Source organism: Phyllobates terribilis, unplaced genomic scaffold (assembly GCF_046119375.1).
Source record: "Phyllobates terribilis strain yellow unplaced genomic scaffold, ASM4611937v1 Scaffold_1__5_contigs__length_1240528914, whole genome shotgun sequence".
In the NCBI taxonomy this organism is placed as follows: Eukaryota; Metazoa; Chordata; class Amphibia; order Anura; family Dendrobatidae; genus Phyllobates; species Phyllobates terribilis.
The window spans coordinates 718,917,560-718,936,666 of NW_027362761.1; the positions used below are offsets into that span (position 1 = coordinate 718,917,560).

The 19,107-nt window shown below is 45.0% G+C and overlaps 1 protein-coding gene across 1 annotated transcript in view; it reads right to left on the reverse strand.

Moving 5' to 3' along the window:
- Positions 1-19,107, reverse strand: part of UNC13A (unc-13 homolog A) — a 338,122-nt gene that overhangs the window by 202,907 nt on the left and 116,108 nt on the right. Inside the window, exons 11-12 of the mRNA XM_073686302.1 lie at positions 8,139-8,621; positions 4,931-5,015 (exon numbers count right to left, since the gene is read on the reverse strand). Coding sequence (XP_073542403.1) covers positions 4,931-5,015; positions 8,139-8,621 — 568 coding nt within the window. The remainder of the gene's footprint in view (positions 1-4,930; positions 5,016-8,138; positions 8,622-19,107) is intronic.

A 19,107-nucleotide genomic window follows, 5' to 3' on the forward strand; every position in this document is an offset into this window, starting at 1 on the left:
GAGCAAGTAAGCGCTCGTAGCGCTGAAGATTCAGTGGGTTCTCCTATAGACTGGGGATCAGAGGGGGCTACTACTGTAGGCTGGAGGTTAGAGGGCTATCACTGTAGGCTGGTGTTTTGTGGGGCTATCACTGGAGACTGGGTGTTAGGGGGGCTATTATGTAGACCGGGGTTAGGGGGCTATTACTGTAGACTGTGGATTAGGGGGCTATTACTGTAGACTGGGGATTAGGAGAGCTATTACTGTAGACGGAGTTGGGGGGGCTATTACTGTAGACTGGAGGTTAGGGGGGCTATTACTGTAGACTGGAGACTAGGGGGCTACAACTGTAGACTGGAGGTTACGGGAGCTATAACTGTAGACTGGGGTTTAGTAGACCTATTACTATAGACTGGGAGTTAGTGGGACTATTACTATAGACTGGGGTTTAGGGGGGCTATTACTGTTGACTGGTATTTAGTGGGGCTATTACTGTAGACTGGGATTTAAGGGGGCTATTAATGTAGACTGAGGGTTAGGGTGGCTATTAATGTAGACTGAGGTTTAAGGGGGCTATTACTGTAGACTGGGGGTTAGGGTGGCTTACAGAGTGATGGGATAGTGCAAAGAACAAAGTGGATGGGGGACAGTGTAAGGACTCAGTATGGTGGGGGGACGGTGTGGGGAAGTCAGTAGTCAGGCAGCGTGAAGGGTCTCATTATGGAGAAGAGGCAGCATGGGGAGCTCATTATGGAAAAGTGGCAGCATGGGGGGTTCAGTATAGAGAGGGGCAGTGTGAAGGCACAGTATGGAGAGGGGCAGCTTGGAGGGCTCAGTATGAAATGGGGACAGCATGAGTGGGACATTGTGAAGAGGGGGCAGCATGATGTGGGGACAGTGTGGAGATCACAGTTCATAATTGAGGAAGATGTGGTGCGTATAATTTAAAAGGGAGGACAGTGTGGCATTTGTGCCTGGTTCTTGTCTCTTTGGCTGCCCTTTGAATGGCTTCAGTAAAGAGGAGGGGTGTTGAATGAGCAGACAGCATGCGCATATCACAAGTAGTGTTGAGCGAAATTGTTTGGCATTTCAAATTCGGGTTCGTGTTCGGGATTCCGGCTTGTTTGCGCCAAAAAATTGTCTCCGCCCATGAACATCCCTGATTTGCCATGCTGTCACGCACAGCGTGGCAAATCAGGGATGTTCATGGGCGGAGACGATTTTTTGGTGCGAACAAGCCGGAATCCCGAACACGAACCCGAATTTGAAATGCCAAACAATTTCGCTCAACACGAATCACAAGGCCATCTCCTCCTCACTGAGCGAATTTGCTTGCTACTCTTCTAGGGCATCATGTGGAGGCTGCAGGCATGCAGGAATCTGGCCCACAACCACAGTGCGTGCGCTGGGAGGACTCACAAGTCTGCAGTCCTACACAGAGTGACTACAGACTTGTCATTCTAGACCAGATAACCCCTTTAAGATAAACTGTATATGATTTTTGTAGGAGCCACATCCTCTATGTACTGTATTTTTCAGATTATAAGACTCCCAAATTTGTGATGAAAATAGGGGTGATTCTTATAATCCGAATGTAGCTTACCGAGGGGGGAGGCGGCGGTGCAAGGTCGCAGGATGCAGGAAGCTGCTGCAGGAAGCAGGCGGCGGCAGGAGCGGAGCAATGCTGTGGGCCCCCGGTTGGGAGGAGGGGGTGTTTGGCGGTGCAAAGCTGTGGCAGGCTCCAGGCTTTCAGAAAATGATGGGAGTCCCTGCACGTCCCATCCTTTTCACTGGGATGGACGGCGGGAAAATGGCCGCTGGAGGCGGCGCATGCGCAGATTGAGATCACGGCTCCCGGTAAGCTACCGTAAAAGTGGACTATAAGACGCATTTTATTAACAAAAAAATCTTTCCTATTTTCCTCCCCCAAATTTTGTCTTATAGTCTGCAAAATACGGTAAATGTTTATGCAGTTTAACTGGCATTTTGGGAGTGACAGACTCCCTTTAGGTAAGCTGAAAAATTATTTCACCTGACAAACGAACATTTTGCTTGTCCATCAGGTGATTGACAGCCTGTTTAGATAGACCATTAGGTTTCCAATTATTGGCAGCATTGTAAATGCACCTCAAAGAGTAACTAAACTTTGGGGAGATTTTTTTATGTTTTATGCCCCATAATTCTGAGCACATTGGTGGGGAATCTGGTCCTGAGAACCCCATCCACAGTTGAAAACACTTTTTAAAAAAGTGCACGCAGAGCAGAGCAGATGCAGTAGAAAGACATAATCCTGTCTCCTAAACTGTGCACTTCTAAGAGGTCTTTTGAGCAATCGGTAGGTATCTCAGGACCCAGACCCACACCAATGTGCTCAAAATTAATGGAGCTAAAACATATGATATCTCCCAAAAGTTAAAAAATACCATAATTGTTTAATAATGCTACTGCCTGCACTTCATCAGTACTGTGGTTCCTGCATGGTCCACACTCTGAAGATTGCTGGTAACAACAACTCCTAGTATCACCTTACCATTGTTGAAGACATACTGGGAGCTTAAATTTCATGTTTAAAGACATACTGGGAGCTGAAATTTCAGGTGCTACAATTTTATATTGGGCTGACCTGACATTGCATTTGATCGCTATACTAAACTTATTGATGTACTGACGGTGGTCTGGTGATGTAGTCATGTACCGACAGTGGTTCTGGTGATATAGTTGTGAACTGATGTTGGTTCTGGTGATGTAGTTGCGTACTGACAGTGGTTCTGGTGATGTAGTCATGTAGATGTAGCAATATTTATTAGACTTGATAGTAGATCATTATAGAGTTAGTGTGCCAGACTAAAAATATAGCCGTCTGAATGAGGCCATATATGTCAGCTGAACAAGTATTTGACTAAAGCTATAGACAGCTGTCCCATCATTAGGCTAGCAGCTATCTCACCCAAGTCTCCCATGTACAGAAGTGCTCACTTTGCTGAGCGCGCTCGTCTTTTCTGGCACTGTGCTTCGTTTTTAGAGAACAAAAGCATCCGCAGTCCAAATTCGTACATGCTGGATCCTTATTTCCCTGACAATCATTACACTGTCGACCGAACCTGTCTGTCTCTGAGTTCGGCCAACTTTAGTCTAATGTGTGTGATTGCCTTAATTACTATCTAAAGGCTATGTGAACTTTTAGGGTATGTGCACACAATGTGTTTTAGACATCTGCGAATACTGTAAATTTTTCAGGTTGAAAACACATTAGGACACACTGACGTCTTTTTTTGTCCAAAAGCCGTTGTTTTTTGCTTCTTTTCCAACATTTTTTGTTCACCGTTTTTTTTTATTTAAATTGTATTAAGTGCTAGTGAGCGGTTTCCTAGCGGTAGCATGAAAAATGGTTAGGTTATCTATTTTAACCTCTTGGTGTCTTTGAAAACCTGAAGCTGTTAAAAGAAGCTCAAAAGACTGAACATATATGCAGCAAGTGTAGATGTTCATTCTTTTTAGCTTTTAATTAGTGCTTTTTCAGGGTTACATAGCAGATTTGACTTTAATAGATGTCGTGTGCACATACTCATAGTTTGACTTATCAGTAATGGGTGTGACCACTTAAAGTAACTAGGGCACCATGAATGTCAAATACAGCCCTGGTGATAGGGTAAAGGAGTAAAGGACATATATCAGTGTAGTCAGGGCTTGAGCAGAATCTGTGGCCAAATGGATGTCTACAGATGAAGAATGGGAAAATAAACCACCATTTCTCCTCCCTTGAGTGTAAGAAGAAAAAAACTCCATGGAGGAGGAAAGAAGTGGAAAAGAAGATGGCAGGGAGGGTTGGAGGTGATTGGGTGCTGGGTTATAGGTAAAAGAAAACACTTATCTATTATACTGTACGCACCCTGTCTTGCTCTTTTTCACATCAACAAATCTAAAGTACGAGTTGGGTAATGCCTTTTGGCTCTTTTACTCTGTTGTGAGAGAATCTGGTGGAAGGCGACCTGGCAGGAGCACTGAGCTTGTGAGTAACAGTGAAGATAGCCAGCTGTGGTCCTTTTTGAGGTGAGGATAACATTGTGATAAATAGCGCACTAATCACCCTACTCACTGGGGTCAATATGAAGATGATGTTGTCTTTGTAAAATATGTAAAAAAAAGCAAAACAAATGCCTCCTACAGTCATATTGTTAAAAGTAGTTAGTTCAAAGCCTGTCAGGGGGTATAGGCTTTTTAAGAGGAGCTTGGTTTTAGCTTTAGTGTTCCCCTCTACCACAAACTACTGTCTTCTGTGTCCCAAAATAATACAAGAGAGAGTTATACCTTGTTCACCTCTGTAATACATTCATCTGAAAATGGCCTTAATCTCATTTAAATATGTTATGTGGAGATTTAAGGTCAATACTCATGACTGTCTGTTCTTTATATGTTCCAGTTCTCTCTTCAAAGCAAGTATAGTTATATTGCTAAAATGCCTTCTTTATGGTGGTAGCATGAATCGGTGACGATATCTCCTTGAGTATAATATTGGCGAAACATGATGGCTAATATACTAGATATTTCTAGAGATACTATAAATCACTCACTACTCACCTACCTGTGATGGATATCTTTGGCCTCTGCCAGTGAGACAGAATGATGCTTAAGATGAATTTGTGAACAGGGAAAGGGCGAACAGAAGGAGCCATTCTGAATGGAAAAAAAAATCACAAAATGACGTAAAAAATAAAAATAAAATAAACAAAACATGAAACAAAACATAAAATGACAATCAGACAGGGCAAAAGAAAAGTTGATGGGATTTATTTGCAGCAGTGCTGAACTTAAAAAAAATCTGAGCTTTTTCGCGATACCCTTGAAACCTTTTTAGAGAGCTTAACCATTGTTTAAGCATTTCTACTCTATGTCTGTTCTACTCTATGTCTGTGTTTTGAAAGTTGTAGGACTTTGTCTCTGTCGCACGTACCTCTCGTAGCTGCATCTGCACCTTGTTGAATGCCCTAAGCCAGTTTGATTTAGCTCTTGACATGCCAGGAGTCTCATCCCTGTAACTAAATAAAATGAGACATATCTACATGCTATGTATAAAAGTCAAATACAAATATTTGTTAATAATGCAAAGCAGATTGGCAGAATAATTCACAATCAATTCCGTGTAAGATAGGACGTATTGAAAATTAATATTTCTAAACAGTCAAATACTTACACACCTTTAAGTCACATTGTTACCTTTGCTTGTGTATTTATATCCCTCTGTATAAATTTAGTATTATTTTACTAAAATGTCTTTCATGCCCAGAAATACAGGGTATAGGTCAGGAATGTACCATTACATAGAAATTAGAGCTGATTGACAACATTCTTCATATGCACAGTAAAGTCTCTTTAAGATATGAGAATTCCAGGTGCTTTTTTAATCTTGTATTATGGACTCTATATACACTCATATTCTCTACAGTTCCCTAGCACCAAATTTCAATCACCATAGAAAGCTATAGTTATCTAGCTCTGATTTCGGTAATATTGGAGCAAAAACATATCCATATTACAGTTCAAACCAGCCTAACATGGAGAAAGTTGAGAATAAGAATGCTGGAGAAGCCCACAGCTTACGAATACACCAGACTTAAAGATCACAGCACTGCCTAAATGACAAACTTAAAAAAAACATCAAGTAGGTAGCAGTGCTTTAAAGAGGTTGTTCTGTACTTGTACAATCCCTTCACAATCACTATATTTCCCCCATGTGAAATAATAACACTTATACTCACCTCTGGTGCTTGAGCCGTTCCAGCGATGTCGGCGCCTGCTCGCCCAGGGATCACGTGACGTTATTATGTTACTCAAGCCCTGTAGCCAATCAGCAGCCACTTCACTCTTACTACCTTTGGACAAAAATGACACCGGGATGTCAGTTACATCCAAAGGAAGTGAGAGTGAAGTCGCTACTGATTGGCTCCTGGGCTTGCGAGACATAACAATGTCACGTGATCCCCGGGGTGGCAGCATCGTAGGTATGGTGTTCGCACCAGAGTTGAGTATATAGGCTGTTGATATTTTACATGGGGAAAATATAGTGATTGAGATGGTGTTGTCCGAGTAAAGTACAACCACTTTAACAACAGTTGGTCAAAATTAATATCCTGATGGCTGAAATAAATGTAGTCAGAAAGTAGAGCATATCTCTCGTAGTCTCATTAGTTCAACTACATATGGTAATGTGATATATACTGCTCAAAAAAATAAAGGGAACACTTAAACAACAGAATATAACTCCAAGTAAATCGAAGTTCTGTGAAATCAAACTGTCCACTTAGGAAGCAACACTGATTGACAATCAATTTCACATGCTGTTGTGCAAATGGAATAGACAATAGATGGAAATTATTGGCAATTATCAAGACACCCTCAATAATGAGTGGTTCTGTAGGTGGGGACCATAGACCACATCTCAGTACCATTGCTTTTTGGCTGATGTTTTGGTCACTTTTGAATGTTGGTTGTGCTTTCACACTCGTGGTAGCATGAGACGGACTCTACAACCCACAGTAGTTGCTCAGGTAGTTCAGCTCATCCAGGATGGCACATCAATGCGAGCTGTGGCAAGAAGGTTTGCTGTATCTGTCAGCGTAGTGTCCAGAGGCTGGAGGTGCTATCAGGAGACATGCCAGTACACCAGGAGACGTGGAGGGGCTGTAGGAGGGCAACAACCCAACAGCAGGACCTCTACCTCCGCCTTTGTGCAAGGAGGAACAGGAGGAGCACTGCCAGAGCCCTGCAAAATGACCTCCAGCAGGCCACAAATGTGCATGCGTCTGCACAAATGGTTAGAAACCGACTCCATGAGGGTGGTATAAGGGCCCAATGTCCACAGATGGGTGTTGTGCTCACAGCCCAACACCATGCAGGATGCTTGGCATTTGCCACAGAACACCAGGATTGGCAAAGTCGCCACTGGCGCCCTGTGCTCTTCACAGATGAAAGAAGGGTCACACTGAGCACATGTGACAGACGTGACAGAGTCTGGAGACGCCGTGAAGAGCGATCTGCTGCCTGCAACATCCTTCAGCATGACCAGTTTGGCAGTGGGTCAGTAATGGTGTGGGGTGGAATTTCTTTGGAGGACCGCACAGCCCTCCATGTGCTCACCAGAGGTAGCCTGACTGCCATTAGGTGCCGAGATGAGATCCTCAGACCCCTTGTGAGACCATATGCTGGTGCGGTTGGCCCTGGGTTCCTCCTAATGCAGGACAATGCCAGACCTCATGTGGCTGTAGTGTCAGCAATTCCTGCAAGATGAAGGCATTGAAGCTATGGACTGGCCCGCCCGTTCCCCAGACCTGAATCCGATTGAGCACATCTGAGACATCATGTCTCGCTCCATCCACCAACGTCGCGTTGCACCACAGACTGTCCAGGAGTTGGTGGATGCTTTAGTCCAGTCTGGGAGGAGATCCCACAGGAGACCATCCGCAACCTCATCAGGAGCATGCCCAGGCATTGTAGGGAGGTCATACAGGCACGTGGAGGCCACACACAATACTGAGCCTCATTTTGACTTGCTTTAAGGACATTACATCAAAGTTGGATCAGCCTGTAGTGTGTTTTTCCACTTTAATTTTGGGGGTGCCTCCAAATCCAGGCCTCCATTGGTTAATAAATTTGATTTCCATTGATGATTTTTGTGTGATTTTGTTGTCAGCACATTCAACTTTGTACAGAACAAAGTATCCAATGATAATATTTCATTCATTCAGATCTAGGGTGTGTTGAGTGTTCCCTTTATTTTTTTGAGCTGTGTATATAAGATCCCATGAGCATTCACTAAATTATCAGTCAAAACTGTTTTTTTTTAAATTATGTTTTTTTTTTCTTTTCATACCAGGAACCTACTTTAAAAAGTCAGGGTTGTTACCTAGCTGCAGTGTGATATATTTTTAAAAACCTATATCATGAATGGCCCAGATGGATATAACTGATATTTCCATTTACTTAGTCTACACAGCTGCATTAGGAATATTGCAAAAGGAAGCAACGGGCAATAATTGTTAAAATATTTAGCATTCCTGCTTTAACTATTTTATCAGTGCATTTTATCGATTACGTTTTATTTTATGTAACATTTCTGTTAGCATATATCTCTAGTCAAGTACTTAGTTGTGTTCTACCTTTACCTTTCTGATGTTGATATTGGCTCTTGGGTTTCAGGTGGAGCTGGTACAGCCTCAGCCTCTGGAGGAACTTCTGGGGACAAATCCTTCTCCTTTGGGATCTCTGGAGGCGTCTTCTCTTTACCCTCTCCAGACAGATACAAGGAGCCTTCTAATTCAAATCTCATTTTCCTATCTTCATCTTCTTCATCCTGAAGCTCATCATCATAAAGTTCTCTATCGGAGAGCTGGCCTCTACTATCAGGGTAGCCCCCTTCATCATCATCTTCATCGCTGTAGCCTTCAGGGCATTCTTCTCCCTCCCAGTTTGGAGAATCTTTTCGGTAACTGACAGAACTGTGACAGGAGTGATATGAGTCTCTGTCCCTCTCCTCTTCTATTTCTGAACCCTGCAAACTGTCATTCTCCGGGTCAAAATCATCACTGAGCTGAGTGGAATCTCGGCTGAGCTCCCCAGATGAGGCATATCGACTGCTTCCAGTGGGGCTAAAGAAATGACAAAATTGGGGAAGAAGGATGAAAGCAAAAAAGTAAACTGACTGCATCAACTTTTGCCTCCTACACTACAATATCACAGACAAACAATAAACCACTATTCCACTTGCCAAAATCTAAATATTCGATCCACTGATTTTTTTTTTACATTTCTGCTTATATAGATATGATAAATTCAAAATGAATGTACAAATGACAGTGTAATTATACATGAACTTTTTTTGTAACAAACACTATAAATATATATTAGTCCATATATATGTTTGTGCATATGTTGCCTTTTTAATGATGTAATTTTTAAATGTTTGATTAATTTCCTGAAGAACAGTAAGCGATAAAATGATTAGTGCATGAAGGACAATTTATGCAAAGATCTATGTAGTCTTAGAGGACAACATTTATTAAAGTGTATCTCTCGTCATATTTCAATACAAACTGCATTTAATACATTTCTTAGACTCAGATGCTGTATTCACTTTAAAAATCTATCAAAATAGCTGTATAATCCTTTATGAAAGTTTAACTCCATATCTGCCACATATGCCTGATTAACATCTCCTCGGTGTCCCTCCTCCTACTGAGATCTCACACTGCTCAGCACAAGCTGCAGCTGCCTGTCAGGCTGGGTCAAGCTTAAACACAATTGGATTAATGAGTTACTTCTTTTTAAAGCTGGATGCATAAAATGTTCATCTTAATATCATGATTTTACATTCATGCTGACATAGGAGTTTCATAGTAAATACACCAGTCTCATCAAGTTAGAATGATCTATTTTAATAAAGAATACCGTTTGTGTTAAGAAATCTAGTAACAGATCCGCTTTAATCACTTTATGATAGTTTATGGTGTAAACCTTATCCAATTGAAGTTGCAAAATTGCCACCCAAAAATAAATAGCAACATTTACTGGCACCAGGAGCGTACATAGGAATCATAGCATAGCAGAAGTTCTAATTGAGCCCCCTCCCCCCCCAAAAAAAAAGTAAATAATTGTGGGGGTCACAGAAAAGCATATCTCACAACTTTCCATCCTTTACATAGTAATTTTCCTTCTGCTGAAGTCCTAGGTTCCTCTTTCATTGCCCCATAAAGTGTGATGCCAACAATAGTGTCCCCCAAACACAGTATGATACCCCCATGGTGAATTCCTCCACATGCACAGTATAATGACCCTACTGTACTCCACCTTAACTCCCAAGGCAAAGTATGGTGACCCCAACACAGTATGATACCCAACTGTGACCCCCACACAGCTCTCCATGCAGTGTAATGAGGCTGTTTACAGTATTATGGCTCCCACACAAACCTTCACACTACACAGAGTATAATGCACTCCCATGGTCTTCCACACAGTATAATGCACTCCCCATGGCCCTCCACACAGTATAGTGCACTCTCCATGGTCCTCCATACAGTATAAGACACTCCCCATGGTCCTCCACACTGTATAATGCACTCCCTATGGTCCTCAACACAGTATAATGGACTCCCCATGGTCCTCCACACAGTATAATGCACTCCCCATGGTCCTCCACACAGTATAATGCACTCCCCATGGTCCTCCACACAGTATAAGACACTCCCCATGGTCCTCCACACTGTATAATGCACTCCCTATGGTCCTCAACACAGTATAATGCACTCCCCATGGTCCTCCACATAGTATAATGTACTCCCCATGGTCCTCCACACAGTATAATGCACTCCCCATGGTCCTCCACACACTATAATGTACTCCCCATGGTCCTCAACACAGTATAATGCACTCCCCAAAGCCCTCCATGCAGTATAATGCACTCCCATGGTCTTGTATGCAGTATAATGCACTCCCCATAGGTTAAATACAGCCTCCACCATAGGGTAAAAATGCAGACCCCCACCATAGGGTAAAATACAGCTGCCCCCATAGGGTAAAATGCAGCCCCAGTCCTCCAGTATTATCAGTAGTTACTGATTTAAAAATAAATAAATACATACTTACCGCTGCTCATTCCCCGCTGCTTCAGTCTCTGCAGTGCGTCTCTCTCATCACCTCAGCAGCTGATAGCTCCACTGTCTGACACATCGTGGCGCATCATCACCCCGCTGCGTCAGATGCAGAGGAGGAATGATGGGAAAGGGAGTGTCACATGACGCTCCCTCCTCCATAATTGCTTTCAACCAGGGCCAGCTCCAGGTTTTCTCATGGGCCCTGGGCGAAAGAGTCTCAGTGGGCCCCTTTAATGCATACCACGATTCATGATGCACAGATATGGCAGAGAAATCTAGATATACAACACAGGGCCCAGGCTGTCCCCTTATCCTTCACATATGCAGACATGCACACACACACAGTATGCAGACATGCACGCACACACACAGTATGCAGACATGCACACACACAGTACGCAGACATGCACACACACACAGTACGCAGACATGCACACACACACAGTACGCAGACATGCACACACACACACAGTACGCAGACATGCACACATACACAGTACGCAGACATGCACACATACACAGTACGCAGACGTGCACACACACATAGTACGCAGACATGCACACACACAGTGCGCAGACATACGCACACACACAGTACGCAGACATACGCACACACACAGTACGCAGATATACGCACACACACAGTACGCAGACATACGCACACACACAGTACGCAGACATACACACACAGTATGCAGATATACGCACACACAGAGCGCAGACATGCACACACGCAGAATGCAGACATGCGCACACGCACACACACACAGTATGCAGACATGCACGCACACGGTAAGCAGACATACACACACATGCAGACATATACACACATGCACATGTGGCACCCCAGGGGTCTGGTTGCCACAGTGGTAGAAATACCATGTCTGAGAGCGAGCATGGGTTTGCATGCAACGCCTCCTGCCCCAGTCCAGGGAGGGGAGGAACCTGCCCTTTATAAACTGGATCTGGGGCGGGGTTAGTGAGTAGTTCCAGAGACAGGGACAGAGCAGCAGAGCAAGGAGCTCTGGAGGCAACGCAGGAGCAGAAAGTCAGGGATTGGAGCTGATAGAGCTCATCCTGGCAGAAGACGCAGAGAACCGGACACCGGAGTCCGAGGCTGTGAGGATATCCACATCCAGCAGCAGAGACCACCTGGCAGGGGATTTCAGGTCCTCTGGCCATAGAAAGCCCGGAGGCTCAGTCACACGCAAGGGACCGGCACCGCCATCGAGGAGCGGAAGGTACCAAAGGCCCCAAGTCACCAGCCATACGGGTGAGCACCACACGGTACACTCAGGGACGTGGGCTACTACACGACTACAGCAGGGTAGCCAGGAAGAGTGCAGTCAGACGGGAAGGCCTACACCTCCACCTGGCCAGGAGGACTCTTGTTCGCTCACAGACTGACCAGGCCTCTAATGCTAGCCAGTACTCCTGGCAGGGCCTTCTTCATTACCAACAGTAAAGACCCTGAACTGCACTGCACGGACTCTGAGTCATTTCTGCTGCGCCCATGCACCACAACCCCCACCATCTACACCTGCTGCCCTGAGGCTATACTCCTCCCGTGGGGAGTTATACTACCCTCTGCTGCGCACCTAACATCAGCCTCAGCGGTCTGCCCCGCAGCGGCGGTTCTCAGTGACCGCAATCCATGGGTAGTCGGACATTTAAACATTAAAAACCAAATAAACAGATCCGCCACTGGTTTGACCACCCTGAGCCACGGGACCGGGTCGCCGCCACGGAGACTACAAAACCCCAGCATTACACAGAGACCCGGCTCCGGGTATTCCCCCACACACGGCCCAGGGGGCGCGTCACACATGGTACAAAGATATGCACACACACAATACGCAGACATGCACATACACAAACAGATGTACAGATACGTGCACATACAGACATATACATATTTGAACACATTCTTAAAAACATATAAAACAGACATAAATATATATACACTGTCATACACACTGACATACACACACACACACACACACACATACACACTTTAGAAATATATTTAATTTTGGGGGTTTGGGGAAGCTGGCGACAAGCCTCACTCACCTGGCCCCGGCCTGTGTCCCGTCCAGCTCCTCATGTGGCAGTGCAGAGCCGCCGGCGTGATGGCTGTCGGGCTGTCGGGGCCCTGGGCTATACGGTGCAGGCGACTGCAATGGGGCCCTGATGGCCGTCGGGGCCCTGGGCTATAGGGTGCAGGCGACTGCTATGGGGCCCCCCCGGCTCACGGGCCTCATAGCAGTCACGTGGCCTGCCACCATTGGCGGTACGCCACTGACTGGCACTTGCCAGTTTTCAAAATTCATAGAAAGCCGGGCCTTGCTTGGCTTGCAAATTTAAAATGAACCTAACAGCTGAGCTATGGGCAGCCTGAATAAGGCTCTGGCTCTATTCTCCCAGTATGGTTTACACTAAAACATTGTGGGGTTCAGAAAAAACATACATTTAAAAGCTCAGGTGACTAGTTAACGAGGCCAATCCCTAGTGGCTTCTTCCCACCTTGCTTCTTTTGAGTGACAAATCTCTCCCTATACACACATGTTGGGAGAGCAGCATGAAGAAAAGCCATTGAGGGACTGGCCTCTGAGATTACCTGTCAGGTTCCCTTTAAGTCATTCATTAAAAGGAAAGACAGAAAATGGCACAATTTTACACCTACTTATAGAAGTCATGGGTATCATTCTTTGACTTTTTGTGAGTCTCAATTATGCCAAATGTATCAAATGGTGTGCACCTTTTAATAAACAAGGTGTAAATGACTTTAAAACTTTTTTTTAAGACTGGTGGATAAAATGTCAGTCTAAATACGGGTCGGAGTCTTTCCCTCTATATACAGTATGTCAATGAATTAAAAACAACCACATCTCTTTCCTATCTGAATATTATGATGTATACATGGGTTGATGTTCAACTATAGGACATCATAAAAATATTAGAAGTCACCAAAGCCACCGCATAAAAGTGCAAGGCTTTCGGCCAGCTCAAGGAACTCTGAAGTGATTTCTTTCTAATATCCTTCATAACTTATACAGTATATAGTAAAGGCAATGGCATAACTTGAAGCTTGTGGGCTCCAATGCAAAATCTTCAACAGGGCCCCCAACTATCACAGGTGTTTAATAGTAATAGTCTTTTCATATGGGGCAAAGGGAACTTTTGGCCCCCAATTGGAACCCCTGCATCTATTTTAGTTACAGTATGTCCGAGTAAGGGATACTTGATTCTTCTTAAGATAAACTTTAGCTGCTGCAGAACTGCTGATCCTCTTTCTGCAGAATTAAGCCCAAGCTTCACAGCGAGAGATTATATAGCCACAAATTGCATGAGATATGCTTTGTGTGACAGTAGTAAGTATTTAATAGGTTTTATGCAATTAATTGGTGTTTAGCTCTGTTGTAAGGATTTTTTCCATGCACCACACAAAGGTCGATAGCATCTGCAATGTACAGTATGTTGCTTTGCATCTGGGACACACAACTGTTAAAAATACACAACAGTGCTGTTTAGCTAATTGTCTGAAAAGGCTTTCAGCCATTACAGGGACATTTGCCTCATATCCTTTCTTGTGGTCAGTGCCATCTTGGCAGCACGTGCATCAGGACTGAAGAGAGGATTCTCCTGTTACCTCTATCCTCCACCCTCCATATTCTACCTCATCTTCATCCCTTCATCTTCCCTTACATCTTACCTCATCTCACCAAGGTACTGTGAATAAAATTGGTTAAAGTTCAACACTGTATCGCCCTTTTGGATTAATCACGTGCAGCTAATCAAGCATAGGAGGAAAGGGTAGTGAGTAACACTATCTGCCATTGCTTGTACAGAGATCCGTGCTCACATCCCTCAGACATATTTCATCTAAGTACATCGGTGGGAGAATAGCAACAGGAAAATTAATCCTACAGTGCCTGTGCGCATATGCATTGCCTGCTGGCAAGTCTATAATCGTCCGTCATCATAACTAAGGCATGTCCATAAGTTCCGTGAATCCCTCTGTGAGGCAAGCGCATCATGTTCCTGACACCACAGATGCACTGGGAGCAGACTCCACGCTTACTGCAGAACATGGTGTACATCCCAAACGTGTTACCAAGCCGACACCAGAGGTCAGAGAGAACTTTGAGACAACTAGAGTTGAGTTCTGTGACAACCTAGATGATTTATGGGGCAGAGTTGATCACTAACGTCTTTTCCAAGCAGTAACAGTGACGCAGCAGATTTAACCACCACACTGAATTGTTTATCTGTTTCCTATGATCGCCACCACATATTGTCAGCAAACTACATCACATTCCTGAGTAACTGTGACATGGATGATACCACAGCAGAGCTAGCTGAAAGAGAGACTCTTCTCCAAGAAAATACTGCATTAGTGTGTTATGCCCAGGATAAAACAGTACTCCTCATCGCACACCTCCAAGAAATTAGGTCACATCATACAACGTCAACCAAAATCACATCTCAATCTTCCAGATCATCTCACTTTAGGAAGTTAACATTGTCTGACAAGCTACTGGAAAATCACACAACTGCAGAGGAAGCTAGAGTTAGAAGTTCCTTTGCTAGGAAGGAAGTAGAGATGGAAGCCCAAAGAAGCGAGATGGAAGCCCAATTAAAAGGGCAGGAAGCAGAGATGGAAGCTCAAAGAAACAAGATGGAGGCCCAATTAAAAATACTCCAATCAGAAAGGGAAGAAGCAACAGTCCTCGCTAAACTGAAAGTCCTTGAACAAGCACTAGTTCAAGATGCTGATATGGAATGCTTCATTCCAGGAGAAGTGGAAGACCGAGCTGATTGCACTACTGACTACGTGCTAAGACATTTACCATGTGTACCAGCGCCACCTCCAATCTACCACATTGATGCACCCGCAAGGCAAGGAATGTCATGCCTACTACTGACAAGGTAACTTCCAGCACTAACCCACAATATAGGCCACAGCCAGCAGTCCCTCTAGAGACTACACCTCTGATTACCCCTCATGCCGCGTCATTTCGTAAGCCAGAGAACTTAAATTCCCTAGGGATATCACAGGTTAATCCTGCAAAAAAAGACCAGGAGATTGGGCATGCCTGACTTTGCCAGATACATGATTCGCAGGGAGTTAATAAACATCAGTCTCTCAAAGTTTGATGATCGTGCTGAGAACTATAGAGCCTGGGAGTCGACCTTTCAAGCGGTAATCCAAGACCTTAACCTCACCGCCAAGGAACAACTGGATTTGCTTGTTAACTGGTTAGGCCCACAAACAGCGGAGCATATCAAGACAATAAGAGCAGTTCAGTGGACCATTTAGATGCAGGTCTTATTGCAGCATGAGAGAGACTGGAACAAACCTACAGCAGCTCAGAAGCCATATAATGAGCCTTATTAAAGAGACTGTAAACCTTCCTAAAGATAACTAACAAAGACAACCGGAATCTTCAAGATCTAAGCAATCCTATGAAGGAAACAGAATTGGCAAAATTAGACCCACGTCTTTCAGGACTGAGTTACCTTGACATTGCTCCTGGCGTGAATCCAGTAGTGTCCAAGTTGCCATACAGCATGCATGAAAAATTATCAGACCACGGCTCAAGGTACAAAAGAGAGCATAATGTGTCCCTTTCTCCCTTTTCACATTTTTCCAAGTTCATCACTGGTCTAGGTCGGAAGAAGAATGATCCCAGTTTCAACTTCATTGAATTTACTCCACCAGCTTCATCATCATCATATGCAAGGTATGATAACATTACCACCAAACGTAAAGAGTTAAGGGGCACAGTATCCGTGAAAAAGGCTGACGTTCCACTTGCTGCACTTTCCTTCACTAAATGCTGCTAGGCTATGTGCCCACGATGCAGAAATGAAGCGGAAAATTTCCGCTTCATTTCTGCATGTCCTTGCCCGGAAAACCGCGTGTGGAATTTGAAACCTAAGTGTCCGTGCCCACGATGTGTTTTTCAAGCGTTTTTGCTGCGGAATTTTTGCAGCGTAAACACTTATAAAACGCTTGGTAATCCTTCTCCAATGGTCCCCAATGTAAATCCGCAATTTCAATGCCCATGCTGCGGAATTTTCCGCAGCGTTTTTGATGTGCGGAAAATTCCGCAGCATGTCCATTATTTGTGCATTTATGCATGTGGAATTCCCTTCTTGAATGCATTAGAAAACGCAAGGCAATTCCGCATGTGCAAAACGCTTCAAAAACGCGCGAAAAACGCGTGTCAAATTCCGCACACGTTTTTCCGGGCAAGGACATGCAGAAATGAAGCGGAAATTTTCCGCTTCGTTTCTGCATCGTGGGTACATAGCCTAACTCTTAAAGTTATGGATAGCAACCGTATGTGCCCTATCCACAAAAGACCTTACCCACTTAAGGAATGTCATGGACTCAGGGTAAAGACTTTGCAGGAGTGTAGAGATACTCTCAAGGACCTTTTGGATATGTTATAAGTGTTGCGCCTATGCAGTAGTGATAAACACGTTACGTCTATGCATCTCACATCAGCTCCACACAATTCACAACATTCTGTAGAATCTAGCCCTGCTCAAAAGCAAGGCGGGGAGCCATGAGCTCCTGATCCAACTGTAACCACTGTTTCCTCCTCATGTATTTAAGGGACTAAAATGCTGTGCCAAGGTATGTCTGGTCAAGTTCTATCCAGAAGGACAAACCAACAAAGCCTCCAGAATATATGCCAAAATAGATGAGCAAAGCAACAGGTCTCTAGCAAAACCAAAACTCTTTGAGATCTTCAATATAAAGGGGCAAGCAGCTCCATACACCCTCAACACCTGCTCTGGTCGTATTGAGACTTCTGGCAGGAGAGCCTCTGGGTACATTGTCTCTTCAATCAAGGGATCATGCACATACCCTTGCCAACCTTAATTGAATGTGACCAGGTACCTGATAACAGGGAAGAAGTTCCCATTCCAGAAGTTGCACTTCACCATCCCCACTTGAGGCACCTAACTAACAAAATTCCTCCTCTGGACATATGTAGCGCCCCGAGGGTTCGGTTGATACAGGGGTATTGCACCTCAACCAGAGGTGTGATATTCCACTCCCAGGTAAGGATGGAGTATGGACCAGGGCTCCGTTAGCTGCATACACACACTCCTCATTTCCGGGGGACAGTTCGCAGATGCTCCCATTTATTGTAGGCACACTGACCATGTCCCTGGCTGGAGTGGGGAGGGGGGAGAGAACCCTGTGATGTAGGAGCAGAAGGGGACGGTTTCTGGAGCATAGGAAGGAGCTCATTGGTTGCAGGCCACCTGAGCTCAGACACAGTAAAGCAGATAAAAAGGTGGGGGCCATCTTAGGAGGGAGTTCAGAGTTCTGTGAGAGGAGAAGGCAGGGAGCAGCGCTGCTGCATGGGCTCTGCTCCCTGGGCAGGCCTAGCACAGAGGCCGGAGCCTGAGGGAAGAGAGAAGAAGGAGAAGGAAGGAAGAAAGGTGGAGAGAAAGAGGAGTAGAAAGGCTCCAGAGACAAGAAGGCAGAAGGGACCCTAAGAACCCACGAGATAACGGGTGAAGGGTCAGGCAGAATAAGGGTACCGGATTCCCAAGTTGGTGGAGGTAAATTATCCCTCAGCCAAAGACCGGAGGTCGTGATCAACACCCACTAGGAAGGCACCACATAGGGTCAGGGAAACCGGCGACAGGTTTCACCAAGAGAAGGCCCGAGGCAGCTGTACAGAAGTGTGGTCACTAGTGGGGGCACGAGAGGCCAGAGAAAGGACAGAAGGGGGTCCTGTGCCATACTCCTGAATTGCCTGGGGGTTGACCGAGCCCCTCACCTGGTGGACGCAGCACGGCTCGGGCAGTCATTCCCTGCAGAAGTGACTCGGATAACAACTGTGAGTAAAAGACCCTGGACTGCATCACTGACTCTGTGTTTCTTACCGCGCCAGCACTAACGGTACTGGGACGCCCTGCACCACAACCCACACCATCTACGCTCACTGCCCTGAGGCTACACTCCTCCTGTGGGGAGTTGTACTATTCCCAGCTGCACCCACTACACCAGCCTCAGCGGTCTGCTCTGCAGCGGCGGTTCACTCTGACCGCAATCCACGGATGGCGTAGTCGGACATTACCTAAAACATATAAGAGACTGCCACTGGTCTGACCACCCTGAGCCACGGGATCCGGTTGCCACTACTACTCCCAGCATTGCCCTGAAGCCCGGTTCCGAGTGCCCCACGGCCCAGGGGGCGAGTCACATGAATGCTGATATTCTAATTTTACTCAGGAGGGACATTTTGAATGTCCGCAAGGTGCGTCAACAATATACAATGGCCCAAAGACTTGATTTAGGCTGGGTAATCGTGGGGGATGTACAGTATGTTTGGATAAGAGTCATAAGGTATCCGTAGTCGACTTCTTTAAAACTTATGTGCTCCAAAATGGTCACACAATTCACTTTAAGCCATGCTCTCATCACTACGAAGGTGAAAGATAGGTTCTCTGACCT